Source organism: Chelmon rostratus, chromosome 14, assembly GCF_017976325.1.
Source record: "Chelmon rostratus isolate fCheRos1 chromosome 14, fCheRos1.pri, whole genome shotgun sequence".
NCBI lineage: Eukaryota > Metazoa > Chordata > Actinopteri > Chaetodontiformes > Chaetodontidae > Chelmon > Chelmon rostratus.
This window is the reverse complement of record NC_055671.1, coordinates 24,539,195-24,567,092: the sequence shown is the minus strand read 5'-3', so window position 1 is coordinate 24,567,092 and position 27,898 is coordinate 24,539,195. Positions and strand designations below refer to the sequence as shown.

The 27,898-nt window shown below is 42.9% G+C and overlaps 3 protein-coding genes and 5 non-coding genes across 8 annotated transcripts; 6 read left to right on the top strand and 2 right to left on the bottom strand.

Annotated features, from left to right (window-relative positions):
* Nucleotides 1-249: 249 nt before the first annotated feature.
* Nucleotides 250-10,022, bottom strand: LOC121617112 (ion channel TACAN-like). Its single transcript, XM_041952153.1, has 12 exons — nucleotides 9,881-10,022; nucleotides 6,320-6,438; nucleotides 4,291-4,422; nucleotides 4,134-4,193; nucleotides 3,947-4,039; nucleotides 3,339-3,428; nucleotides 3,067-3,132; nucleotides 2,901-2,962; nucleotides 2,258-2,350; nucleotides 1,466-1,530; nucleotides 1,195-1,263; nucleotides 250-722 (listed from the first exon to the last, which is right to left on the bottom strand). Exons 1-12 carry the CDS (start codon nucleotides 9,956-9,958, stop codon nucleotides 609-611), a joined length of 1,041 nt encoding a protein of 346 aa, XP_041808087.1. The 5' UTR covers nucleotides 9,959-10,022; the 3' UTR covers nucleotides 250-608.
* Nucleotides 10,023-11,741: 1,719 nt separating this feature from the next.
* styxl1 (serine/threonine/tyrosine interacting-like 1) lies at nucleotides 11,742-14,134 on the bottom strand. Its single transcript, XM_041953012.1, has 8 exons — nucleotides 14,032-14,134; nucleotides 13,846-13,907; nucleotides 13,472-13,571; nucleotides 13,184-13,317; nucleotides 12,880-13,025; nucleotides 12,691-12,788; nucleotides 12,279-12,391; nucleotides 11,742-11,873 (listed from the first exon to the last, which is right to left on the bottom strand). The coding sequence occupies exons 1-8, from the start codon at nucleotides 14,132-14,134 to the stop codon at nucleotides 11,742-11,744; spliced, it is 888 nt and encodes a 295-aa protein (XP_041808946.1).
* A 1,778-nt stretch (nucleotides 14,135-15,912) lies between these two features.
* Nucleotides 15,913-21,299, top strand: LOC121617754 (hepatocyte cell adhesion molecule-like). The gene is made up of 7 exons (XM_041952985.1): nucleotides 15,913-16,019; nucleotides 17,765-18,106; nucleotides 19,377-19,658; nucleotides 20,233-20,326; nucleotides 20,432-20,505; nucleotides 20,638-20,711; nucleotides 21,074-21,299. Exons 1-7 carry the CDS (start codon nucleotides 15,938-15,940, stop codon nucleotides 21,218-21,220), a joined length of 1,095 nt encoding a protein of 364 aa, XP_041808919.1. The 5' UTR covers nucleotides 15,913-15,937; the 3' UTR covers nucleotides 21,221-21,299.
* A 3,210-nt stretch (nucleotides 21,300-24,509) lies between these two features.
* Nucleotides 24,510-24,598, top strand: trnay-gua. The gene is given in 2 exon segments: nucleotides 24,510-24,546; nucleotides 24,563-24,598. It is a non-coding gene; the product is annotated as a tRNA-Tyr (tRNA).
* Nucleotides 24,599-25,180: 582 nt separating this feature from the next.
* trnay-gua lies at nucleotides 25,181-25,269 on the top strand. Its single transcript is given in 2 exon segments — nucleotides 25,181-25,217; nucleotides 25,234-25,269. It is a non-coding gene; the product is annotated as a tRNA-Tyr (tRNA).
* A 756-nt stretch (nucleotides 25,270-26,025) lies between these two features.
* trnay-gua lies at nucleotides 26,026-26,114 on the top strand. The gene is given in 2 exon segments: nucleotides 26,026-26,062; nucleotides 26,079-26,114. It is a non-coding gene; the product is annotated as a tRNA-Tyr (tRNA).
* A 743-nt stretch (nucleotides 26,115-26,857) lies between these two features.
* Nucleotides 26,858-26,946, top strand: trnay-gua. The gene is given in 2 exon segments: nucleotides 26,858-26,894; nucleotides 26,911-26,946. It is a non-coding gene; the product is annotated as a tRNA-Tyr (tRNA).
* Nucleotides 26,947-27,186: 240 nt separating this feature from the next.
* trnay-gua lies at nucleotides 27,187-27,275 on the top strand. Its single transcript is given in 2 exon segments — nucleotides 27,187-27,223; nucleotides 27,240-27,275. It is a non-coding gene; the product is annotated as a tRNA-Tyr (tRNA).
* Nucleotides 27,276-27,898: the final 623 nt, after the last annotated feature.

Sequence of the window (27,898 nt, the reverse complement as noted above, 5' to 3'; positions counted from 1 at the left end):
TGAAGTTCAGCAGCTTAGTCCTTTGGTTCCCAACCTAGGGGTCGGCCCCTCTGAAGGGTCACAAAATGACTCTGAGGGGTCGAGAGATGTTTAATGAGGTAGAGAAGAAGAAAAAAGGCGTCTGCTCACTTTGTGTTTTTGTACAATAGTAGATGATGATCCGTCTTTGAGCCTCAAATAATCACTGAAGTGAAATCAAGAGGAGTTTGAAGGGAAAACAGTGAAACCAAACACAACAGGGAGTTTGATGGAGTGTTTTAATAAGCGCTTTTCTGTAAGGCTAAAATACAGCTGCTGAGTAACAACCATAGACTTCCTTTAAAATCATGCAAATAACTTTCAGTAACACGTTCGGGTTGCAGCTGATCTCACTGAAACAAGCTCACAGTGTTTCAGGTCAGTGCGACCTACAACACTTCGCTTCGACCATCATTGACACAAATATAAAATCAGGAGGACGCCGACACTAGAAGCAGAACATGTAAAAAGCCAACAAGGACGACATGGATGAAGAGCTCTAAAGAGAACATTAGAGCCGCAGTAACTCTGCTCGTTTCTGTTCCATGAAGAGGATTTCTGGTGAGTCTGTCCTGTTCCTGGTTCCAGGCTTATAAGCTCTTGGACTTGTCCTGGTTGTTCATGTATTTCTGGTAAACTACCCCCAGCGTGGTGAGGAAGTTTCCCATGAAGAGCACCATGTAGGAGCAGCCGCACATCACAACCTAGACGGTAGAAACAAAAAAGAGGCTTTTTAACCTCAGAAAATACAGAACAAATATAAATACACAAACTGTGGTGTTCCACCAGTTGCTACCTGCTCACTTTAACACAAGATCCGGATTCATGTGTACTTCTTATGGGTATTTAAGTGTATTTAGGTTCAGCTGTCAAAAAAATGTGCGAAATCAAAGGTGCAACATTAATTATCTGAAGTCATAAAACCTTTGTTTGATTTCTAAACGGCTTTCTGGGCATTTATCCCCACATATTAAAATATATCTTCTAGAAAAAACAAAAGGCCTAAATGACTAAATAACATAACCACTAACTCTCAAACTCGCTCAGATATTAAGACATCAACAAAAAACACATCAAAGCCTGAACTACGTTTGTGAATCTGTTCAAAGTCTCTCGTCTTAGAGAGTCCTGTTCAAAACGTTTTTAAAGGACCGTGATGGTGATGAGCGCACAAACCTGCCACTCTTTACACTGCGGCAGCTGAAACATCTTGAACAGAGTGATGCTGTTGTAGAGCTGCCAGAACTGCAAAGACGAGCAACAGGCGACAGTCAGCGATGCTCTGAAACGATGAATTTAGCTTTTATTTTTGTTTTATTTAATCTTTGGATAGTAATGATAAATCTCTCTCTCTAATATGGACACACACATATTACAGCGAGAGAGAAAGTCTTTTTTAATTAACGAGCCCTCGATGTGTGAACAGGGAGGCTTCTCGTCTACTCACGTGGCCGAAGAACAAGAACGGGAGGAGGAAGGTCAAACCTCTCCACATCCAGGACTGGAAACCCTCTGAACCACCAGGAGAGGACGGGAGATCAGATTAACGTAATCTACACATGTCATCCATATTCCTCCTGCATAGCTACAGAGGAGTGAGCTCAATGCTAACATGCTAATATTTAGCAGAAGTAGTGCTAACATTTGCTAATTAGCAGTAAACACAAAGCGCAGCTGAGGCTGATGGGAATGTAGTTTTTGGTCGTTCAGTCTGGAACAAAGTGATCGACCCACATTTCCAACCCAGCTGCTGGCGAAGCTACAACTAAATCTGTCCGATATCCCACAATCCAACACGGTCGAACACATGATCGCAATAAACCAACCTTAACCACAACATTTCACACAAGCTAAATGCTACATATTAAGAAAAAAACATTGGAGTAACGTTCACATTTCTTCTTACACATCTTCTTTATGCATAAAGAATTATGTAATTATCGTTATTATAATGAGATAAAATAGACAAGGGATTACTGCAAGGCACGGGTTACCACGGTGACACATCTCCAAGGAAACAGATGCTTTTATTCATTTACTCAAAAGTAGTAGTAGGAGAATGTACCGACCAAAGTCTTATCAATCAATTACAAAATGATCAATCATCATGGTTTGTCCTCTCGTGTTGTGTACTGCGTAACGAGTCGTCACGTGTCGATCATCTGTGCATCTTCTGCTCGGATTATTTCACCCCCTTCAGGTCCAAACAGAAACCGAGAGCAGTTTACACCCAACTCACCGACTGTCAGGTCCATGTTGTGCCTTTCTCCGAGCGCTCTGAGCCTGTACAAACAGCCGCTCTGGTAGTAGTACTGCAGGAACTGGACGAAGCCTTTGAAGAGAGCCGAGAACAAAAAGATGAGCCGTTAAATTAGCACTGACCTCAGTTTCCTGAGGCTGAACACTGCTCAGACACACAGAACAGAGAAATAAACACAGTTTGTATAAAGAAGGAAAAATAATCATCTGCTGAGGATCAGAACCGACACACACGATCAAAGACATGAAGAAAAAATAATCCTGTTACACAAACTTATGCTTTTCTTCTTTCTAGAGTTTTTTTTTGTAAATATCGGATACTTTTATTTCTTCAGGTGTTAAAAAAACACCTGAATATGAACCAGTGAAAAACTGGATCTGCGGTGATGAGGGGTGGAGCTTTAAAGAGCTAATCCTTTAGCACAGAAAGATCTTTGTGTTAGGTTGTAATTCTCGCTCTGGTCGTATCCTGTGATGAGGGGTCACACATTTATTCATTTAACATGTTAGAAGCCAAAACCACCAGAAACCAGCGAGCGGTTCTCTCTGCTGATTAGCACGCTGAGTACATTTCATAATGTGCGCATGTACGGTGGAACTGTGACGCAGCTCGGATCTCTTACTTTGGTAAAGGCAGTATGTGAGGAACTGGTTCCTGAACATCTGGTAGAGAGCGCCTTCGGGCCTGAACACAAACACAACATCTGGTTAGAACGCAGCTCAGACAGCGGCCGGTCAGCGCGGCGCTGGAATGTTCGCTCACGGCGACGGCGTGCAGAAATCACTCACCAGGTCAGCATGACTCCAGACAGGAAGGTCGACACGTAGTGATGGAAAACCCACCAACCTTTGATCCTGAAACAGCACCGAGGACCCACAGTGAAGGACGTGCAGTGTTTATGATGCTATGCTACAAGCTAGCTCTGTGTTCATTTGCAGTGTCACACAACGCTGAAGGCAATTACACCGAAGAGTCAACTCAGAGTCCCTGAAGAGGATCTGGCTCAGGACTCATGAGACCGGTTTATCTTTGTAATGTAACAGTGGGGACGGGCGCGGACCTTGAGCCATTGCTGATGAGGATACTCTCCCGGATGGTGAGCGTGCAGTAATACCACACCAACAGGAAGTTGAACAGGGCGTCAAGGGCTCTGAAACAACAGCACACAACCTAACTCACACAAATGATGGAAAGAATTCAACAACATGAGTGAATCCAGCAGCTACACCTGGTTACACCTGGTTACACCTGGTCACACCTGGTCACACCTGGTTAGACCTGGTGACGCCTGGTTACACCTGGTTACACCTGGTCACACCTGGTCACACCTGGTGACACCTGGTCACACCTGGTTAGACCTGGTGACGCCTGGTTACACCTGGTTACACCTGGTCACACCTGGTTAGACCTGGTGACACCTGGTGACACCTGGTGACACCTGGTTAGACCTGGTGACACCTGGTGACGCCTGGTGACGCCTGGTTAGACCTGGTGACGCCTGGTTACACCTGGTCACACCTGGTTACACCTGGTCACACCTGGTCACGCCTGGTTACGCCTGGTGACTCCTGGTGACACCTGGTTACACCTGGTTACACCTGGTCACACCTGGTCACACCTGGTGCTCTCCTGCCCTGCAAACATTAACGAGGTGACAACAGATCTTACCTGTAGCTGAACAGAATGCACGTGAAGGAGAACACGAAGAGGATGACCGTGAGGACCAGCTTAAACTTCTCGTACTCGTCTTTGTAGGCGAATCTGTTCGGTGAGGCAAACACAGGTGACGTTCAACACGACTTCGCTCTGACAGACGTTTCTCAGCTGTGAGGAAACGAACGCGGGCGCGACTCACTTGGACTGTTTGTTGAGGAGGGTCACGTTGACGTTTCCTAACACAAGAGTGAGGTACAACCTAAACAGGAAGAGGAGAGGTCGATCACAACGCAAACATCAACACGTATTCTAAACTCCGTCAAACACACTCAGTGAAGCAGAGGAGGGACTCAAACCCGTTCTTCTTCGGCAGAAAAGCTTCCATCTCACAGAAACTGTTCGCTCTGTCTTTCATGGAATCCTCGATGTCAGCGATGGCGTCCATCTCCTCTGGACTCAGTTTGGGTGTTGGATGATTTTCTTTGCATCTAATCATGAAAAAAACCATCATGTTTATAACACAGCACGCGCTCGCATACATAATCACTAATGTCGGGTTCAGACTACGTCAGTGTTGCCCGTCTTTGGGATGATTTTCTGGCTGATCGTGAACAACAATCAGGCGTCTTTCCCCGTGTACCGCGACATACTGAACGACCTGTCGTGCAGCGTCTGGGACGCCCCACCACACCCCAAAGAAAAGACCAGCATGTCAGAATGACCTGTTCCTGAACATTGACCAATCAGTCACCATGGTGAGGAGGGGGAGGAGGAGGAGGGATGCTGAGGTTGCTGCTGTCAGGTGGGACAAGAAACACCGGAAAGGTTCTGCGGCAGCAGTCCGCCTGCCGGCTCTCCTCGAGGGAAAACCGCGACCGGGTCAAAAGAGACTAATGTTGGCGAGGAAGCTCGTCATCAGCTCAGCGAGTAGCTGCGCTGTTAGAACAACATCCTCGTTCCTGCCTGCAGGAATACGCTCATCATTACTCCAGTAGCAGACCGTTAGCTAGCTGCTAATTCCAGGACTAACGTTAAAGCAGCCAACACAGCTGAGCCTGTGGAATAAGTAACTATGGAAACAACATGGCTGGATGTGAAACTCATGTCTGTCGTGATTGTTATCGGATGCTGCCCGGTAGACGTATAGATAATGACCCAATGGGCTGACAAATATCAATCAAAAATATTGTGTAGCATAACGCGGTTTGTTGAGACATTTCGGGTTGCCTTTGGTAACGACTTTCATTCATAAATCTACAGCAAAAAGACGGACAGGGTCCCTCACTGGCTTCCCACCCATGAACTGGGATAGGGTCTGATAACCCGGTCCATTTTGGATCCAGTTCCAACATTCATGAAGCTCGGATGCTAACGAGTTTCTCATCAAACCTCTTATCTCTGCTCACTCAAAAGGAAAGATATACTAGCTCAGTGGTAGCTAATTAGCATTAGCAATTAATTAATAATGGCTCAATTTAGCAAGTTGTGGCTAATTATTTTTAGCACTGCACATATATCCTTCATACTGAGAACACATTCTTTACTCAACACTTTCCATCACCTTTATTTTAAACACATTTTTTTTATCTTTTATTGTAATTTTCTGTTTTCCCTTCATGATTCTTGACTCGTGCAGAACTTTCTCTGACTACGTTCATTGTGAGCAAAATTCCACAGCGAATTCTTTGTGTGAAAAGCTCGTTGGCATTAAACCTGACGGAGTTTCCGATGAAGAGTTGGGCTGTTCTCTGCTCACTCAGCTGCTGAAACGGCAGAAACGGTTTGTGAGAGAGAAGAGACTCGTCACTCTGTGGAAACTCTCTGAACAGAGAGGAGATTCTTCTCCAGAGCCGCGATCAGCTGATCACTTCAGTTTAAGAATCTCCACATTAAACGCTGATTTGTGTCGTAATCGTTGATCTGATCAGCTGAACGGCTCTGAAGCAGAACAGCAGAGTGAACGCTGAGCGAAGGCTGCAGCTGACGTCTGAATGTGTCTTTGAAGAATATTATTATACACAGGCTGCAGGTACAGGTCGTGTCAAAACTGTTATTTCTTTGCCTTCTCAGTCAACAGAAGGTGTTCAGACATGAAAAGCAGACCTAATAAAATCCAGTCAGGGATTCAAAAGGATTACATAAGTGGATCTGAATTCAATAAAATGCTATTAAACAAGGGAGAACATTCATGGACCAGAACCAGAACCAGGACCTGCACCGACCAGCGACCCAGAATCAGAGCAATGCGGCAGAATTTTAGCTGTCTGATCTAATCTTTTAGCTTTGGGCTGCTGTGTTTTAAATGAGCTGAAGACCTTCATTCACGTTCACCAGAGGACCACTACAAGGTTCGTTAAAGCACAAACACTGCGGATCAACACTCACCCTTTCAGCGAGGCGATGAGCTCCTTCAGCTTCTTCCTCTGGCGCGTTATTGCACCGGAGCAGCTGTCCTGCAGTTTGGTCACTTCCTCGAGTTTCTGTTTGTATAGACGATGGGTGTCCTGCAGGTGAGAGCACGAACACGTGAAGCTGTTTTAACTTTCACTCACGAACAAATGTGGGAGGTGTCTGAATCTTCCACAATAAAGCTCGACGGGGACAGAACACATCTTTCAGGGTTTGGAAATACTCCAGGATTTATTGTTAATGGGCTCAAACACCAGAATGCTCCTTTAAGGGATAACTTTCGTTTTTTACAACCTGGACTTTATTTGTAGCATTAATTACGACCATTTAGACACCCCGACAACTTTGGTGGCATTTGGAGTCGTTTTGAAGAAATTAGCCCCAGAGGAGCGGCGCGTATATCCGTATAATGCGAGTAATCGGGGCACCCGTGCGTAGCCTCTATAAACGCATAATCTGCGGCGAAACTCGTTCATATTCCAATATTTTGTTATGATATGCTGGTGCTATTCCCCTCTGAGCCCGTGGTGACATGTTATCAACATCCAGTGTCTCTAGACAACTACTTCTGACTTGGATGACGTCATTTTCGAGCGCCGCGCGCTGCGAGCAACCAGCCACAACACGGCTAACTCTGCGGCGGTCGGCTAGTTTAGCTGTAGTTCGCGACTGTTATTTTTCACAAAATGGATGAATATTTTTCCGACTCTGAGGTGGTGGACGATGACTTTGTTTACGATGGACGTCCTTACCGTTTTGAGCCAGAGTACACGGACGAGGAGCTCGTTGAAAGGAGGACATGGAGGCAGAGAGAGGAACAGCTGGCCAAACAACAACAAACGGCTGCGCGTCCACGAGTAGACGGTAACTGGTGGTGTTCTTGTGGACAATGTTCATCGATGACAACAGAGGAGGAATGCCTCTGTTGCTCAGAGTAGGACTTGCGGCCAGGAGATACGCGTCTGGATGTGTCAATAAATGTCTGTGTCACAACACTGGAGGATTTCCGCGCAATGATAAACTTCTGGCAAACAAAACCAAGGCAAATAAACAACCTATACATGTGTGTAAGCTACTTACTCAATCGAAAGTTGCCCATTTGGTCCTGCAGGCTTTGGCTGGGTCTTCAAGTTCACTTGAAAGAACGTGAAAAAACGTCTCCACCACAGCCCGGTTTATCATTGCGCGGAAATCCTCCAGTGTTGTGATACAGACGTTTATTGTCACATCCTCCTCTGTTGTCATCGATGAACATTATCCACAAGAACACCACCAGTTACCGTCTACTCGTGGACGCGCAGCCGTTTGTTGTTGTTTGGCGAGCTGTTCCTCTCTCTGCCTCCGCGTCCTCCTTTCAACGAGCTCCTCTTCCGCGTACGGTGAGGACGTCCATCGTAAACAAAGTCAAAATATTCATCCATGTTGTGAAAAATAACAGTCGCGAACTACAGCTAAACTAGCCGACTGCCGCAGAGTTAGCTGTGTTGTGACTGGCTGCTCGCAGCGCGTGGCGCTCGAAAATGACATCATCCACATCAGAAGTAGTTGTCTAGAGACACTGGATGTTGATAACATGCCACCACGGGCTCAGAGGGGAATAGCACCAGCATATCATAACAAAATATTGGAATATGAACGAGTTTCGCCGCAGATTATGCGTTTATAGAGGCTACGCACGGGTGCCCCAATTACTCGCATTATACGGATATACGCGCCGCTCCTCTGGGGCTAATTTCTTCAAAACGACTCCAAATGCCACCAACGTTGTCGGGGTGTCTAAATGGTCGTAATTAATGCTACAAATAAAGTCCAGGTTGTAAAAAACGAAAGTTATCCTTTAATGAGGAGGCGTCATCAGACTTTCAATGATACAGGTACAGATTCGATGGTGTCGCTGCATGTTAGTGACGTGTCGACAGACGTGAGGTGCGACTGCTCTGCTAAACTTAGACCTCAGCTTATTGTTTTCCTCTCAGCGTGTGACCTGCCATCACAGCTGCTGAACAGAGTTGCACAATTAGCTGTGTTGTAACCGTGATCGTGTTTTGACATCAGCAGCAAGTGATGCTCCGCTGCATTAAATCACACACTTTCTGTTCAGGATTCAACAGTGTGCAACGAAATCGACTGAGTACATTTACTCAGGTACTTTATTTTTGTACATTTCAGAGAAAATACTCCTCTTTTAGAGGATGACTTTCATGGTAATATTAGTCTAATAGCAATAATAATGGGTGGAGATGGATTTACTTCCTTTACTTGAGTAAAAGTACTAATACAACAATGTAAAATACTTTGTATTAGTAGTAGTAGTAGTAGTAGTAGTCTGACAGCAAAAATCCTACTAAAGTGCACAAACATTCACACAAAAATTAAAATATCAGAAGTAAAACGACTGTAGCTCAGATATCATTACATATGATATCATTAGACTGGCAGCACAGACGCCTAAGTCACATTTTCCTGTCGTAGCTGCATGAGGTCTAATCCAGTGGTTCTCAACATGTGGTTCAGGCCCCTCCAACAAGACACGAGATAAATCTGACAGTGTCCTGTAAGAATCTTTAATATAATTTTTGCTTTTTGGGTGAAATGTTGAATAATTTGACTTCTCTGATCCTGAAGTGTTATTCAATGAAACAAAGTTTTAAATGTCTCGTCTGAAACATGAGACAGTCACTGCTGGTTTGTGAGCGGTCAAAAGGAAAAAAGATTGTGAAACACTGGTTTAATATTCTGTTTTTGATAAACGAACTTTCAGAGAGAAGTATTGTACTTTTTACTGATGAAGAGCTTTTAAAACATGATGTTTTGTTGGAAACGAAACTACCCGCCAGTTGATAAAAGCACAGTGGAAACTATTTGCTGATTAATTGATTATTTGACTGGCAGAAAATTAATTATTGTTCTATTCATGAAAAACATCCCATGACTCCAGCTTTAAAGTGTCACTTTGGGCTCTGGGTAACTGTGAGGACATTTCTCACTGCTTTTACAAACCGAACAATAAATCAGTTGATCAAGAAGACACAGAAAAGTTAAGTTATCGGTAAAATCCTGCTTTTATATGAATGCATGAATGATAATAATGTAACTTTTAGTATCATACTTGGACTTAACTGACATGCAGGACTAACAGAGTATTAGTACAGTGTGGTATTAGTATTATTTTTACTAAATAAAGGAAATGAATAGTTCCTCCATCAGTGCACATAAACGTGCAGTCATGTTCAGACACGCTCCATGTGTTTGACAGATTTATGATATTAGCTGGGTGCTTCCTCAAAACAGTCCCGTACTGGGACAAAGTGACAATGGTTCCGATGTCAGTTGTCCACACTGCACCGTCCTCTAACTTTGCCTGCGTTTTGCTTTTTCTCTCAGTTTGTCACAGTAAAACGATCTGTAGCTGCCTCGGGCGGACCCCGGTGTCGCCTCAGCTCCCACCCAGTCCGACTGTTAGCTCCACGGACCCGGGCTGGACACATTTCCACAGGTGGACCGTAGCGGACGCGGCAGACACACCGGTTCACTCACCTGAATTTGTTGGTAGTTTTTCTCTAAATCCTCCCATTCCCGTAAACACTCCGTTAAACCCGTCGGGCTGAACAACATGTTGTTCTCTGACAGCAGGAAGACTCCTGGTGGACTTGTGTTCAGGTTCCGCTGTGCAACAGTTGGATCGCTGTCAAACTGCACGAAGAAACAGCGCGACTTCCTGTCAGCGCCTTCATAATAAAAGCATTACAGCGTGTCCATGGCTCTGGATTACGGGTCTGCCATTTCTCAATCATATCCTGATGATAATTGATGAGATGAGTCCAAAAATCTGAGACTGTTATTTAGTTGTATTTAAAAGTTTTAACTTTGTATTCTCGATACAACTGCTCCTTTTTAACCCAAGTATAAAAATGCAGTCTTCATTCATTTATTGCTGTAAACTCTATTCTTTATATTCTTCTTACATGTTGAATTATATGATTGCCTGTATACAAATTGCCCATTTTCACATGTTTGGCTGACCTGATGTTGGAGGTGCACCAGTTGAACCTGTTTTTTTTTCCCAAAGAAGACTTTCTTGGAATTTATTGAAAAAATAATTTGTTGACCTCGCCAGACTGGACTTATGATCTGTTTGTCTGTGATTCCAGAGAGTTAATAGTGGACAAAAGACTGACACAAATATTAACAGCTGGCTGTCACTGCTGTACAGACAAATATATTTTATTGCACTGCCAATATTACCAAAAGGGCAACATTCAGCATTGCCAAAAGTCATGATCAGAAGACTCTGACAGATATAAGATTGGTATGCAATGAATAATTAATGTGGAACTGTTATAATGAAAACAAACGTATTCGCTGTTTTATATTTTCCTTTGTTCTTTGTGGAACCGAGTTAAATCAACTGTCTTACAGCTCAATTTAAAAAAAAAATAAGGATTAGAACTGTGTGCTTTTATTCTGAAGTTCATGTAAAACATCCAGTTGTGTCACAGCTGACGATGGTTCTTATTACAAAACTCGATGACAGTCACTGTGCGCGTCGTGCCTGTTGGACGTGCTAGTTTGCAACTGGTTGGTCCAATCAAACGTCCTGTTGGTGATTTATACAGTTTTGTCTCCTCCTTCCAGCCAATCAGCACCAGGACCTTTAAAAAAAAAAAAAAACACTTGTGGAATTGCAAAATATGAAGCCTACAGTAAGCCCGTCTTGCAAAACTTTGACCCTGAGTTTGGGCTGTCAGGCAACAGTACGACTCATTAGCAGGATTTGACACATATCTATGGAAGTATTGAGGCTCCAAACTATGGTCCTGACCAATCTATGACAGAAAAATCATCATTTTAATTGCACTGGTTGGTCGGTCAGTTCTCCTCAGGCAACGCGCTCTCTCCCCTGCAAGGTAAATTTGAGGGCAGTGCGTTTGTAGTACTTGGCATTTGGCCTGTGAGCTGATGTCATGTGACTCTGCAGAAAGGGGGAAGTGTCATCTCCAGAGCTGTGTTGGACTGAACTACAACTAAAGACATGTGTTCATAAATAACTGTTCATGAGTCCCAAACAAGAGAACGAGAACACAGAAGCTGCGTGACAATAACGTTAAACGCAGAAAACACCAAGTGTCACTGTTTTTCATCTCTGTTCCTTATAGTTTCCTTACATTTGGTGATTACCTCCATCTACGTCACTGAAGAGTCATTTTGACATAAAGAAGAAAACAAAATGAAACAAGGCTCAGTGCAGTAAGCTTGAAAGATGCTGCTGACCTCCACATCATGTAGGTTTCATCACTGCCACAAGCAATAACATACAATACAGAGCCTCAGATTTGCTTCTTATGCTCTTTTTTTGCATGAATTAGCCACATAACTGCCACAGCTGTCGGTGCCTTTATTAAAAACGCAGCTCAGAGACATCAGTCACTTTTGCTCCCCTGGTGTGAAGCTCCCAGTCGGACAGCTGCTGGAGAAACCCCGTGTTTGGCCTCACGCTGGGTTTACATTTGAGCACGTACCTGCAGGCCTCCTGAAACAGTCAAAGCAGCTCGGCTGAGTGATCGTGTGCAGCATCACATTTTATTTTGATTTGGTACATCTCTTTTATTTAGCTGATGCTTTCAGTCAAACGGATGAACAGAGACTTCAACCAAACCCACGTCCTGACTGATCGTATCTACCAAACTGCACCACAGCCAAACGCAGTGCACAGAAGTGCTGGACAAGAGATCAGCTGATGTTCCAACACATACAAAACTCCTCCAAAACCACAAATCATCATTTTTACATTTCTTACATTTCTCATGTTGTGAGCAAACAGGAAACTGCCTTTAAAAACTCTCTGGCTCTTATCCTGATGTGGAGCAGAAACACTTCATCGAGTTTTAGCTGGATTCTGCAGCTGCTGACACCAAACTGAATGAACCCCACTTGCCTCCAGTGTGTATTTGAGGTGGTGCATGAGAAAGGCAGTGGTTGCGGCACTGCAGCGGCTTCTGCCCCACCTGGAAACTATCAGGACTCGAGAGCCGACGCTGGCGTGTGAATCTGAAAGTACAAGAGAGATGATGTCACTGAAGAAAAACCTCCACAGGACGGACTGCACAGCATCATCTCTACACTGCTGCATAAAACCTTTTTATCATTCAAACCTTTGTTCATTGAACCCCAACATGACCTTTGACCTTTCAGTTCTGAAGTTCAAATACTCCATTACCTTTTACAGTGAACCATTACAATTTAACCACCTGTAAAATGCCTGAAATTTAACGTCACGCTTCTATAAATGAGACTATATTTGTGAGCATTTTAAACAGATTGTTTGGGAACAAAAGGACACGACTTACCAATAAAACTACAAATTCTCTCAAAACTTGAATACAAATCAGACGCCGCTGAGTTGGCCACAGGGATGTGGAGGATGGTCTGGCTCCCTCTTGTGGATCTACATCAGAAAGGATTCAAAAGACGCCGCCATGACACAGGAGCTTCATAACTGACTCTGATCACATTTCAAACACGCAGTCCTGCCTCACCCCGGAGTGTCGCTCTGTGAGATGCTGATGATGGAGCTGATTTTCAGGTCTCTCAGGATACTGGACTCCATGGCTTGGTCCTGGTCCCCCATATAAAGCAGTCCTGCTATGACCTCCACTGGATAAGTCTTCAGGTTTTCCAGCTCCTGAGATTCTCAAGTAATATTTTACATTTTATTTATCAGCAGCAATTAAATCACCTGACTTTTTAAATAATAATAATGGTAAGTTCTGTCCAGTCCAGTGATCTGGGTTCCACCTGGAGGACTGAGGTGAACCTTTGCAGACAGGTGTGTCCTCTTACCTTGATGGTGTACATGACTTTCTCCGTCCTTAAAAAAGGGTACAGAGCTGAGAACCTCTGAAAGCCTCCTCTCACGACGCGGACTGGGTGGAGGCTAGCTTTGGCGAGGACCTGGGCACATTCAGCTGCTCTGCCTGCGATCACAGTCAGAAACCAGCTGACAAACAGCTGTAGTAACAACAGTGTGAAGACATCTGTGGCTGAATGACACACTGGGAGCATCACCGACAGGAAACTCAGCAACTCATCATTACTGTGTCATGTTGGGCTGCTCGGTCAGAGGAGTACCTCGCTCCTTTAAACAGCTGCTGTTGCCATCGTAGACCACCACATGCTGCATGCTGTCCACCTCCACGGCCTCTGGCAGGAGGAACGAGCCCTCTGAATCCTGGAGGAGAAAGACACATGAGGCACACAATGATCCTAGAAATGCACTAAAGCTGAATTCAGCTCGACAGTAAACTTGTTCTTAATGGGAGACGGTGAAGGACACATCAGGATTTTAGATGTTTTGAAGGATCAGCTGCTTTCTGAATCTATTTAACAGACTTCCTGTTGTAGTGGATTACACCACTGAACCACTATTTTCAGATACTGGCACCGTCAGTCTGGGTGTGATGGGACAGACGGACGTGAAACTGACCACACAGTGATATCTTTACCGTTTTCATGTTTCTGGCTGTTATGATGTGACTCATTCTGTAATCCTGCGTTTCACGAGCATCTGGAAAAGAGACAAAAGTGAGATACAGCAGAGGTGAAAGTGAATTAAAGCGGAGCAATAAAGCAAATCCAGCTCATATGAGGCGATCACACGGACTCCAGCATCAGTAAGTCCCGTCTCTCACCAATCAAACAGAGGTAGTTGATCTCTGCCAGCCTGGACCCCCGCCTGCTCTGGTTGAGGAGGTTGTAAAGCTCAAACGTCTCACACAGCATGATTTCAGCCATCGCAGAAAAACTGACAACAAGAAAATATTACCTAGAAAATTAAATCAAAAGTACAAACATCAGAAGTGACGTAAGAACATCTATAAATGAGCTCCTTCTCTAATGAAGCTGCTCTCAAAGAGCACACTTTGTTTGTATGGGTTCTGTTGCTAAGCAACTCAGTGTCCTCCCTCATTGGTGGGTGGTGATGATGCAGAGCCTTAAAGTCACAGCTGTCTGTTTTTTTTCAGCATGTAAACAACATTTTTATTCAAATGAAGAGTTTTAGCTACATCTGATTGATTTCTAGTTCGTTATTGGTTAAGACGGCTCAGCAGCTGATAGACGTCGGCCTGATTGGCTGACTAGTAAACGAGTTATTCACTAATTTCTTCTGATGCGTAACACCTGTCTTGTCTGTTTTCTCAGACTAGCAGAAGGCAGCAGGCTGATGACAGAACAACAGATGTTTCCACAGTTTCATGGAAATATACAGGAAATCTTTCCTGCCACGTGCCATTACACTGTACAATAACAGCTGAAGATAATAATAATAATACAATACTTCTTACCACTACTGTTTGCTTTTGATATTTTATTATTATGTATATAATTTTTTACTGCTTGTTATTTCGATATTTTATTACATAAAGTTTGTTCTTACAGTCACGGTACACTTTATTTTCACTGCCATTTGCATTTGATATTCCTTTTGTGCAATACTTTTACTACTGTTTACTATTTGGCTATTTTATTGTTATGTATATAATCCTTTTACTGCTCGCTATTTTTATATTTTTATTATGTATAGTTTGTTCTTTATAGTCTTATTTTCACTTATTTCACTGTGTGTAATGCTGCTGCACTGCAATTTCCCAGCTTGGGATAAATAAAGTCTATCTATCTATCTATCTATCTATCTATCTATCTATCTATCTATCTATCTATCTATCTATCTATCTATCTATCTATCTATCTATCTATCTATCTATCTATCTATGTGTAGGTGAGTGTGCTGGTCTCAGAGTCTGGGTCCTGTGCAGTGTGTGTGGGTGTGTGCGTGTGTGTGGGTGTGTGTGGGTGTGCCAGATGACAGTGTGTCGGTCCCTCTGCTGGCCTCACGTTAGCTCTTGCACTTCATTTCATGCACTTTCTTACACCCAATCCTCATGGTGATTATCATTGTTCTTACTTTAAGAAATGTCAGTTTGTTATAGCGGAAGTTTGGTGTGCATCTCGAGCCAGTTATAACTGGTGAAGTGTCGGATGAAAGTATTCAAAACGACATGAGATTCACTTACAAATCCTGATTCACTTCAAATTACAGCTTGAAACCGTTCATGTTTCAGTATCGTTGCTGTCAGGACTTATTTTTACATGAATCTTTCACTGTAACAGAAACAAAAACCAAAAATCTTTATATAAAATGCAACGAGAAACGGAGTCTGTGGTCATGAAGAAAAGATGAATTCATTGGGTTTAAGTTTCATTCAAGTTTATTTTCATAATTTTATTATTGTGCATATTATACATAATTGCTAACTGGGCTAATTGTGCTCTAGAAGGCCAGATCAGCAGCAGCTCCTGACCCAGCCCAGCCTACCCTTGTCTATCTAATGTAAATCTATCTAAAGCTCATAAAGCTAAGTAAACATATAAAGCAGACATCCACACACAGACACTTATGTCCCGTTCTACGTCGGCTTGTGAGAACAACATGTGCTCAGTCCAGCAGAGTCTGAATGAATGACTGTGTTCTCCGTCCTGCCCAGAGCCACAAATCATGCTGCTCATCTGGGACGAAAACAAAGCTTAACACCCAAGATGAAGGACGAGGACGCGCCTTCAAAAGCCAAAATAATTTCCCAGATTTTATTGCTGGTGTGTTTTGGTTCCTTCACTTCAGGTATGTCACATTTTCTACTTTACAATTTGCTTTAAAATTTGTATTTGCCGAACAGTGGTTTGATATTTCGCTTGCGTGTTTATGCTCTCTGTCTGAAAGATTAAGATCATACATAATTAACACTGTTGCAAATAATTAATATCTGATTCAGTAAGTCAGATTATTATTCATGTTGTTTGTCGTATGTTTTGATATGCAGCAACTTGCAGGATGAAACAATCAGAGGATCCTCTGAGTGGATTATGGGAGTAAACAAAGTCTCAGTATAGATTATAAACTGAGGAGAAATTTGTCCACAGTCTGCAGCCCCTTGCTTCAACGTCACAATAACGTTTGACACAATGCTGGACATTGATTTACTGAGATCGCCATGCTTTCACAACTCTAGAACAACAACAGCTCGCTGGACGGTGATTTTAAAGCTGCGTCTTTAATAAAAATACAGTTGGAACATCTGCAGGGTTTGACACAATATGAAATGAGGTTCATGGTTATTTTTAAAGTGGTTTAATATCCTAATCTAACATTGTAACAAGTTCAATGTCACCACAAACTATGGTGTTAGTTAAATCTGTAAACTGAACGTTAGAGCCATCACAAAGGTGGTATTTGTTGTCGTGGTATTGGATTACATCAGACTGTGTGGGTGCTTTTACAGTCTTGTGCCCACCCTTTGTAAGTAATACAGTAATTGTGCCTACAGGCTGTACCAGAACCAGCGTTTTCCGATGTGTAGTTATTTTCAGCTGCGTCTCCTCACTGTCCGGCCATTGTTGTGGCTGGCAGCAGGGTCACTGAGCTGCTCTGTTTCTGCAGAGCTAGCATGGCATCTGGATTGCTCCCAGTGCCCTTTTCATGAACTGCCAACAAGGAAATTTGAACAAACAATCCCCACTTTTGTTGGCTCATGCTGGCCCATCCCAAGGACTGACAGCTGTTACCATGGTAATGTGGCTCCGCCATGCAAACTGGCTCCAGTGTACAGCAGTGATGGGGCGTGATGCCCACACTAGCCTACAGCTAACTGCTGTATCACTCAGTAGTAGAAAAAATGCTAAAACTGATAAGGACAGCAACTAATGAATACTATTTACATCTTCCCTGTCTGCAAGAACCGTTATAATTATTGATCCTGAAGCTATTTCCATAAACAGCTCAGTATCCCGACACATTACTTTCATATTGGATGATTCCACAGTGCACAATGTACGTATGTCCAATGCCAACGCTCAGTGCCAAGGCAGGAAGTGGTGTGTACAATGTCAGGGTGGTGGAGGGGTGTGTATATTTGCCATGTGCAGACATTACAGAAATAAATCATAAGCCACGCAGGCCTATAAGCTAAAAGATATATTCACTCTTTGGTTTTCACTAGCTGTTATCTGTCATGCGTTCCTTCATCAGATTCATCAATGAAGCTGATGAGGTCAAACATTAAATATATTGACTTTGTGATGTTTTCATTTGAGTTTATGTCAAACATGGATCCAGGTTGTATGTAGGTGTTCCTAATGAACTGGAAACTGTTTGCCAGCCAGCCTTTTTCTCAGCCTCACAGCTTCTATAGTTACGCCTCTGCCATCATAGGGCAGATTTCAGCAGAGATGATGTAGCAGTCACCAATGCAACTATCAGCCAATCACAGTGCGAGGTTAAAACTCACTGTCGTGTCGTGCTTTGTTGGAATGGTGTGGATATCAAAAAGAAGATCTAACACGGCAGCGTCTCTTTGTATTTGTCTGCAGGTGGGGTGCTGGCAGTGAACATGACTATTCCCAACACTCTGATTAAAGGTACATTAGGGGGGGAAGCCCTCCTGTCTGTCCGCTACATCAGCTTCAGCCTCGACCTGCCGGTCATCAAGTGGCAGCTAAAGAGGGAAAAGTCCGTCACTGTTGTCCAGTCGATTGGAACGGACATCATTGGGACCCTGAGGCCTGAGTATCGAGACCGCATCCTGGTATTTGAGAACGGGACTCTGCTTCTCCACAACCTCAGACTGTCTGATGACGGAACATATGACGTGGAGATCTCCATCACAGATGATACCTTCACAGGAGAGGGCAGCATCACGCTCACTGTGGATGGTAGGAGATCAAATTCTGTTGTATAATTCTAAAATTAATGCAATCACACCTTGTTCTCTTTGGTCTATCTAGAAAAGTTACGTCTGTCCAACATAAATCACAAGTTTGACGATTGATAGATTCAGATTTAAACCCTGACTCTTGACTAATAAAACAACATAAAAATAACCTGGAAGCAGTCACACCTCTCAGCTGTCACCATACCAACAATACACTGCCCATAACTTTAGGGTAGTGATGAGTTCATGGTGACTCATTGAACACCAACCTGGTGGGTGTTTTGGGGGTTTTTATTACATTTTTGAGCTGCATGTTTCTCCTCATGCTCAGAGAAAAAGCTTAAAATCCTCGTGGGTCTGTGAGATCCTGCAGATCTGCAACTGGATGCAGGGGAAAGCCACTATCTTCTGATTGGCACAGCAAACACACATTTTTCTCAAAATACTGAGGCATTGCAATAAAATCCCGCTTGATAGATTCAAATTCCCTTTGTCTCAGGACCTCTTGTGGACCCACCCTCACCTCTGACCTCTCCAGCAGGGACAGATCTTCAGTTTTTTTAGCCTTCAAGCATGCTGGTGGAAAATACCTCCTGATAGATTACAGCTTAATGGTGCACGTAATAGTGGAAGAATCGGCGCTGAGTGTGAAGGTCACCTGTATCCTGAAGCAGGGTAGGAGGGAGCAACAATGTCTTCCTACTCTGCCGCTGAGAATGCAGACGGCTGCCAACTGATGCCCTGAAGCTTTCATGGCTCTCCATCAGCCAAATGTCATGGATCCTCCCAAAACACGACAACTGCCCTTAATTTCCACAACACTGTCCGACAGTTTTAGTTGTACTTTTGGGGCTTGAGCTTCAAGACTTGAAACTTTTTAATTGCAAAAAAATGACTCGGTTCTTCGACATTTTCAGGACGGAGCTTAAAGACCTCTGTCTAACTCTTTGTCCTGTCCAGCTTGTTTCTGCTGCCCCCGAGTGGCCAAAAAACCCCCCAATTATTAATGCAGGTTTCAAAGAGTCAGTAAGGATTCAGACACACTGCACATGGAACCAGTGTAATCATCACCCCGTCAGAATTAGGCATAAAAAATAAGAACGATACAACGAATGTGCATCTTGTTGTTTGTAAAATGTCTTTCTGAAGTGTTTCTGTTTTCTGAAATGTTGTGTTTTAGACCTCATGGTTACTGCACATTCTGCATCAAACATGGAGGAGAGCATGTTTACCGTTGCAGAAAACTAATGTATCCACTGTCGCTTATCCAGAGTCTGTATCCAGGCCCTACATCCACATGGAGGCTTCCTCAGTGCTGGAGCTCAGCGAAAACGTCATCCTCAACTGCTCCCATGACAATGGAACCAGGACTACATACAGGTGGTTTAAAGGTGGGAAGCCACTGACCAATGTGACGAGGTTCGTGTTGTCACCTGACCAGAAGCTCTTGACCATCACACGGGTGCTGATGGCAGACGATGACATCTACAGCTGCACGGTGGAGAATCCTGTGGGCAGCATGGCGAGCCTGCCGATCAGGCTGACGGTCTACAGTAAGTGATGCTGTCTTAGTTATTGGCTGCAGTGCCAATAAGTTAAACACATAATGGTAGACATAGTGACATGTAGCCTGTACATATTTGTACATTTATTCATAAATCAAAGTACGGACAAAAATTCATTTGATTATGTCAATAAATCTAAAGTTATGTGATCGCCTCTGACCACCGTTTGTTCTGAGGTGACATGAAGGTGTGTACCAAAACTCCACAGCAATTAACCCAATGGTTGTTAAGATCTTTAACTCAGAATTACAAATGTCAACCTCATGGTAGGGATAGAGGAAAAGTCAGAGGATCTCCGAGTCTCCGACCATCATCCTGGGGCCATGAATGTCTGCACAGAAACCATGAAAAAGATGTTGAGATAAATGAAGGGTTAAATCTGCTGGTGGTGCTAGAGGAAACGTCAGCGGATCATCAAAGTCATTAGGAGTCATTCTCTCAGATCCAATAACGTCTGTTGAGATATTTCAGCGAAGCTTCCAGCATGGCTAAAAGAAGTTTTACTCCCACATTCTGTAAATATTTATCCAACAGTTAAATGTAATCTTGAATACCCAACCAGGAAGAAGTTCCCTCTACATCATCCTTTCCACCGGAGGCATCTTCCTCCTCATCACCTTGGTAACAGTATGTGCCTGCTGGACGCCTTCCAAAAAGTAAGAATTATCTTTTAAATCAACCCTAAATAGCATAAGATTGCATTAATTTTATTTTATCTCCAAAATAAAATGAATGCACTGATAACATTTTGTCTTTGTTAGGCCAAAACATCTACCTAGAAGGCCTCTGTCCAGGTTTTATGACCGCTCTCATCGCTCACCAATCAACCACACAGGTATGATCTTGTTATACTGTGTGAATAATCCACATTTAATACAAACAGTGATCAGACAATCTGAGATTAGACCGGAGTCTCAATGGAGAAATATGTATGAAAGACAGCCCAATGTTTTGTGCTTTGCCCCAGATGACGTGCTTCCAAAAATGACAGAGCATAACGGAGTCAACGCAGTGACTTCACTTTACATCCTGCAGCAAAAGGTATTTATCTCAATACATCTATGATTTGATCACAGTCTGTGACTCTGAAAATGTAGAAGACGAAGAGTCTGAATGATAATAATCGCTGTTAGCTCTCCACAAAAATTACAAAAACACACAATTGCAAATTGAAAAGTCAGTTAACAGCTGAATGCTAACACACAACAGCAACAAGCAGCTTGTTCAGAATCCATCTATCGCTTATAGGTGATCATTTAGACCGACCGGTGAGAGCAGAGTGCACATCAGACAATCAAGGAGCCTTTTCCACAACAGAAATACTATTTCACTCAAATATCTTTGTATTTCTTGAAAGTTGTTAGCAGAGAGCAGATTTCGGCTGAAGTCGCCCTCTTTTGCAGGACCCCTCCATGGACGACTCGTCCAGCAACAGTATTGGATCTTCTGAATTTGACAACCCGCCATGCTACACCAGTTCCCCCAACTTCACCGATCCTCTTACCCGGTCTGCTGGGTCCCCTGCCCGCTCCCCCAACAGGTACACCTGACAGCCCATCACTTTAAACTCAGCACATCCCAGCAAGTGGCTCAGACCGTCCTGCTGTATACTGCTGACTCAGCGACTTCCTGCACAGGCGCCTGGAGTCTGGAAGAGATCTCAAAACCATTTTCTGGGTTTTTTTTTTTTTTTTTTTTTACAGTTGATCTGTTTTTATTAAACTGTAACTTAAACAGATGGTGAGTCGCTTTTAAGTTTAGGGGCACAGCCTGTAGAGAAACATGACAGCAGTGTGAAGTCAGTTTAAACAGTGTGTGGAAACAGCTTTAAAGGCTGTATCTGGGTTTTCCACTGACCATCATTGCTGTTGGTTACTGGAACTACAAAATCCAAAATTTAGGAAAATCTTGTTGAGTCTGCATGAAGCTGGGGTGGAGTTGGTCATGTGATAAATATACTTCTCTTTATTGTCAATTCAAGATCATCACCACAAAAGGTGAAGTTTGTTGTTTGTTAATGTTGTTTTCAAAAAAATATTACTTTTGTCACGTTTTGTTATGATAGTAGTTTAATATGGTGGCGCTGCAACTTGAGAAAACACAAGCAAATTAAGAAATCTTCATCAATCTGACAGCCTTCATCACTTTTTTGTGTCCCCTGGAACCCGATCTGTCGCCCTCTGTGCTACTTGCAGCGAGTTTCTGATTCGTTTGTGTTGTTGTGTGTATTTGCAGTGCACGTGTTGTTGTTTGTTTTCTTGAGTTGCAGCACGCTGAGCTCTGCCAGCCACCGTACTTACAAGACGATTCAAAAGAGTGTCAAAGAGAAGACAGTCAGAGCCATGTTGGCGAAGGGGTCATGGTATTTCAATTTTATACTTTAATAAAAGTCAAAAGAATGTTTCTCGAGTGTCTTGTCGTACTTCTGCTCCTTCAGTCTTCAAAACTCCTGCTCCTCAACACCTTCTCAGATAAATGTTTTATTCATCTGAAGTTAATTTTTTTTTTTGTTAAATTCAGTGAATATATCTCCTCATGGTCAACGAGCGATCCATTCTGTTTGTTTGTACACGGCTTTGATTCTGTATGTGGGGACAAGCAACGCTATTCCAGCCAATCAGCAACAGGTTGCGTTCGTGCTTGTGCACAGGACATGCTAACATCATAACACTGAAAGGCATGTGGACAGATTGCTCTGTTTCTGCTCTATATGTGTGGGGAGGGAGGACATGCAGGTGGCTGATACAACAGAGGAAGATGAAAAGGTCAGGATGAGATGGAGACAGGTGATCTGCTGTGGCGACCCCTGACAGGAGCGTCTGAGTGGGTTATCATTGTTCACTTTGTTCTTTGTTAGATTTAGATTGCACTTTTCCTGATTGTTGTTTCATTTTTGTGCACTTCACAAAGGTTTATTTGATTGAAATTGAGTCTCTGTTCTTCTCTTTATTAATGCCATGACGTTATTTAAATCTACTTCATAATACATTCATGCACCCACAACTTTCTATACTTGACTAAATGAACAAAAAAGTTATTAAATTCATTATCACTTATTTATTTCAATCATGACAATCATGCACCTTCAGTGCATTACCTACTTGTGATATGTTGCAAAGATCTGGAAAACCTATTTTTGATGAATAAGGAGAAACTTACGCACTAGTGAAAGTGGCAGCAGGTATGATAAACAGTCAAGAAAGGAGAAATAGAGTTTGAACACTGAAAACTGATTTATGGGTAAAATGAAGCCCCTGCAGTAGTGTTAAACTTCTCTCTTGTAAGGAAAACAGGCAGCCCCTTATTTGTTTTGAACATTTTGTGCTGAGTGAACAAAGTCACACGTTACACCATCTGACCAGCAGGTGGCACTGTAGGCATGAACGATGAGGGAAGCATTAAAGTCCGGCGCGGCTGGTGCGCGCTTCAGAATAACTGCGTAAGAGCTGAAAGCAGAAGTTTCCTGTGGTCCTTCCTTCGTTGCGCGACATGTACGCAAGTATGTCCAAAAAAGACTTACTTATCATCCATCTATCATCACTTAGTCGTGTGAAATGTTGAAGAAATGCGTCATGAAAGTTGTGTGTAATATGATTGTTTCTGTGAGATGTTCTGTGAGTGAAGCCAGAGTTAGCTAGTACGATTAGCTAAGCTAATGCTAACGGACGTGAGCTCACGGCCCCTCACTAAATGCAATGTTTGCTTTGCACAGATTCGACATCCAAGTTCCGTAAAGCAACCAGAAGCATTCACAGGGACTCAGACATGTTTAAATGTGTTTTCATGGTCTAGAACACTGTGCTTAAATGTGTGTTTTCTAATGTCCATGTAATGGCGGTGTTCGCAGACGACCTGTCTTGTTGGCAGAAGCGATTTTTCGCGCGGTTGTTTTGTGAGGACGTTGAACGCTGAGTCACATGTTAAAGAGTCAGTCAGCATAATCTTTACGGTGTCACTCAGATATGTAAAGGATGTATATGAATGTATATTGAGCAGGTTCCTATGGAGAAATAAACCCTGACAGGATGACACAGAAGGCTTCTATTCATCCTTGAGGGGTTTATTTCTCCATAGGAATCTGGTCACTATATATTATCCCGCTTGGAACACGGCTTACTACTAAAACATTCAATAGTGTGACACAAAATAGTGATTAAAACATATTTTATTGATTTAAAATGAGCCTACTCTCGTCTGTCACCGCTCTCACTGTGTGCAGGCAGGATAATTTATTTCTTTACAGTTATTTAGTGAAATCATGTCAAATGTGGAGAAGTGACGGGACATCCCAGACCTGAGAGAGACGTAGCTGGAGACAGAGTTTGGTCTACTAAGCAGTCTTTTAGCAGACCGATCGTCCATGCTGTGTGTTTTTTGTTGTTTTTTTTTGGTGTTTTTTTCATGTCTGTCCGCTTCAGTCTGGTCAACCTCAAGTCGCTTTTGCCTTAATATCTCTTCTCCTTTCGGTCCAGCGTTGTTCTATGCTTTTCTTTTCTTCTGTTTATCCGATTGACGTCATTCTCCAGCCAAGTGTTTTGTCCTCTTCAAACAAATTAAAAGTAATGTCTGGAAAATGCTCCATGTTTTGCCACTCAAATCAGCTGGCAATTTGTTATTGAGCTTGGTACATGAACAGATCTACGACTGTTCCTGAGTTCCTGTGCAGGCGGCCGTCTATCGATAAATAAACACAGCAAATTTTTGGCGATTGACCAATCAGGATCGAGTATGTAAGAGTGCCTTGTTCTAATAACTGTTATCCTGAATGAACGTGTACGTCGAGAAAGACAGGTGCCTGTTCTTTCGTTGTAAGTCTCTGTAATTTTTGTCTGCATGCTCCCTTCGATAGCTCAGGTGGTAGAGCGGAGGACTGTAGGTTGATAATAACAGTTATCCTTAGGTCGCTGGTTCAACTCCGGCTCGAAGGATGTTGTTTTTGTTGTTGTCCAATGTGTATGTATATAATGTCGTTTAATAGAGGTTGTGACTGACATTTCCAGGTGTTGTGAAATTAGAGATGGTGAAGAAGCTGTTTTCAGAGTCGAGGATTTTGATTTGTTCGTACACAGAGAGTTTGCCTACACTCAGTGGTACATTGAGTGACTGATGTCAACGTTGGTGCGTAGGGAAAGAGAGGTTGTGATTGTTTCTATTTGGTGTTCTGAAATGATTTTCAGCAGGTGTCCTGTGTTTGTCATCTGACTCTAAGCATCTACTTACTAGGATTTTTATTCCGGTATGTCCTGCGTCAACGTTGTGCCTTTCAACTGTGTCCTTTTGGTGTCTTTTCGTATTGGACAAATATGAAGATGATCAGTTTCAGAGTTGTGGCTTCCATTGCTTGCTATTTTCAGGCAAACATAAAAGGTTGTCTGTGTGTAGTAGTGCATTAATTGGATGACCTCAATCTTCAGGAAGTTTGTTGTGAATGACCCAGTGTAAATGAACGTGTACACAAAGACTACTGACTATTTTGCCTGTAACTCTCTGTAATTTTGGGCTGCATGCCCCCTTCGATAGCTCAGCTGGTAGAGCGGAGGACTGTAGGTTTATGATAACAGTTATCCTTAGGTCGCTGGTTCAACTCCGGCTCGAAGGATGTGGATTTTGTTGTTGTCCAATGTGTGCTTGTTTTAATTGGACAGATGGGGAAGAAGTTGTTTTCAGAGCTGAGGATTTTGATGCTTGATTTCTTCGTACACACACACACATTAATTTGATGACCCAATCTTTCGTAATTTTTTTCATGAACGTACCAGTATTGAACAAACATGTATGTAGCGGGTGACAGGTGACTGTTTTTTCCGTGTGACTCTCTGTAATTTTAGGCTGCATGCTCCCTTCTTTATCCTTCAGGTGCTGGTTCAACTCCAACTCGAAGGATGTGCTTCATTGTTCTCTTTCTTCGTCCTCAGGAAGGTTGTCCATGAAGTGATCGATGTTTACAATGGCGCGTGTATAAAGTAGTTAAATCGAGGTTGTGACTGACATTTCCAGGTGTTGTGAAATTACTTTCGACAGGTTTTTACTGTGTTTATCCTCTGACTTTAAGCACCCACGTACTTGGATTTTTATTCAGCCATCTGCAGTGTAAAGGTCGTGCCCTTCATCTGTGTCCTTGTGGTTACTGTTCAGATTGGACAAATATGAAGATGTTCAGTTTCAGAGTTGTGGCTTCCATTGCTTGCTATTTTCAGGCAAACATAAAAGCTTGTCTGTGTGTAGCGGTGCATTAATTGGATGACCTCAATCTTCAGGAAGTTTGTTGTGAATGACCCAATGTGAATGAACATGTACACAAAGACTACTGACTGTATTTTGCCTGTAATTCTCTGTAATTTTCGGCTGCATGCTCCCTTCGATAGCTCAGCTGGTAGAGCGGAGGACTGTAGATTGATAACAACAGTTATCCTTAGGTCGCTGGTTCAATTCCGGCTCGAAGGATGTGGGTTTTGTTGTTGTCCAATGTGTGCTTGTTTTAATTGGACAGATGGGAAAGAAGTTGTTTTTAGACTTGGGGATTTTGATGCTTGATTTCTTCGTACACATACATTAGATGACCTCTATCGTTAGTAATTTTTTTCATGAACGTACCAGTGTTGAACAAACATGTATGTAGAGGATGACAGGTGACTGTTTTTTCCCTGTCACTCTCTGTAATTTTAGGCTGCATGCTCCCTTTTTTATCCTTCGGTCGCTGGTTCAACTCCAACTCGAAGGATGTGCTTCATTGTTCTCTTTCTTCGTCCTCAGGAAGGTTGTCCATGAAGTGATCGATGTTTACAATGGCGCATGTATAAAGTAGTTAAATAGAGGTTGTGACTGACATTTCCAGGTGTTGTGAAATTCCTTTCGACAAGTTTCTACTGTGTTTATCATCTGACTTTAAGCACCCACGTACTTGGATTTTTATTCAGCCATCTGCGGTGTGAAGGTCGTGCCCTTCATCTGTGTCCTTGTGGTTACTGTTCAGATTGGACAGATATGAAGATGATCAGTTTCAGAGTTGTGGCTTCCATTGCTTGCTATTTTCAGGCAAACATAAAAGCTTGTCCATGTGTAGCAATACATTAATTGGATGACCTCAATCTTCAGGAAGGTGCCCATGAATGTCCCAGTGTGAATCAACATGTACGTCGAGGAACACAGGTGCCCGTTTCTTCATTGTAATTTTAGGCTGCATGCTCCCTTCGATAGCTCAGCTGGTAGAGCGGAGGACTGTAGGTTGATAACAACAGTTATCCTTAGGTCGCTGGTTCAATTCCGGCTCGAAGGATGTGGTTTTTGTTGTTGTCCAATTTGTGCTTGTTTTAATGGGACAGATGGGGAAGAAGTTGTTCTCAGACTTGAGGATTTTGATGCTTGATTTCTTCGTACACACACACACATACATTAGATGACCCAAACGTTAGTAATTTTTGTCATGAACGTACCAGTGTTGAACAAACATGTATGTAGAGGATGACAGGTGACTGTTTTTTCCCTGTCACTCTCTGTAATTTTTGGCTGCATGCTCCCTTCGATAGCTCAGCTGGTAGAGCGGAGGACTGTAGGTTTATGATAACAGTTATCCTTAGGTCGCTGGTTCAATTCCGGCTCGAAGGATGCGTTTTATGTTGTTGTCCAATGTGTGCTTGTTTTAATTGGACAGATGGGAAAGAAGTTGTTTTCAGACTTGGGGATTTTGATGCTTGATTTCTTCGTACACATACATTAGATGACCTCTATCGTTAGTCATTTTTTTCATGAACGTACCAGTGTTGAACAAACATGTATGTAGCGGATGACAGGTGACTGTTTTTTCCCTGTCACTCTCTGTAATTTTAGGCTGCATGCTCCCTTCGTCATCCTTCGGTCGCTGGTTCAACTCCGACTCGAAAGATGTGCTTTGTTGTTCTCTTTCTTCGTCCACAGGAAGGTTGTCCATGAAGTGATCGATGTTTACAATGGCGCGTATATAAAGTAGTTAAATAGAGGTTGTGACTGACATTTCCAGGTGTTGTGAAATTACTTTCGACAGGTTTTTACTGTGTTTATCCTCTGACTTTAAGCACCCACGTACTTGGATTTTTATTCAGCCATCTGCAGTGTAAAGGTCGTGCCCTTCATCTGTGTCCTTGTGGTTACTGTTCAGATTGGACAGATATGAAGATGATCAGTTTCAGAGTTGTGGCTTCCATTGCTTGCTATTTTCAGGCAAACATAAAAGCTTGTCCATGTGTAGCAAT

What these genes read in the sequence shown, in the direction of transcription:
- LOC121617754 (XM_041952985.1), top strand. Translation starts at nt 15,938, where the DNA reads ATGAAGGACGAGGACGCGCCTTCAAAAGCCAAAATAATTTCCCAGATT. An exon ending in CTCACCAATCAACCACACAG is followed by an intron (nt 20,506 to 20,637) that starts GTATGATCTTGT and finishes GCTTTGCCCCAG; the next exon opens with ATGACGTGCTTCCAAAAATG. An exon ending in TTTACATCCTGCAGCAAAAG is followed by an intron (nt 20,712 to 21,073) that starts GTATTTATCTCA and finishes CCTCTTTTGCAG; the next exon opens with GACCCCTCCATGGACGACTC.
- LOC121617112 (XM_041952153.1), bottom strand. Translation starts at nt 9,958, where the DNA reads ATGTTGTTCAGCCCGACGGGTTTAACGGAGTGTTTACGGGAATGGGAG. An exon ending in CTCATCGCCTCGCTGAAAGG is followed by an intron (nt 4,423 to 6,319) that starts GTGAGTGTTGAT and finishes TTTCATGATTAG; the next exon opens with ATGCAAAGAAAATCATCCAA. An exon ending in CACATACTGCCTTTACCAAA is followed by an intron (nt 2,351 to 2,900) that starts GTAAGAGATCCG and finishes CTCTCTTCAAAG; the next exon opens with GCTTCGTCCAGTTCCTGCAG.
- styxl1 (XM_041953012.1), bottom strand. Translation starts at nt 14,134, where the DNA reads ATGGCTGAAATCATGCTGTGTGAGACGTTTGAGCTTTACAACCTCCTC. An exon ending in CAGCCAGAAACATGAAAACG is followed by an intron (nt 13,572 to 13,845) that starts GTAAAGATATCA and finishes TTTCTCCTCCAG; the next exon opens with GATTCAGAGGGCTCGTTCCT. An exon ending in GAGAATTTGTAGTTTTATTG is followed by an intron (nt 12,392 to 12,690) that starts GTAAGTCGTGTC and finishes TTGTACTTTCAG; the next exon opens with ATTCACACGCCAGCGTCGGC.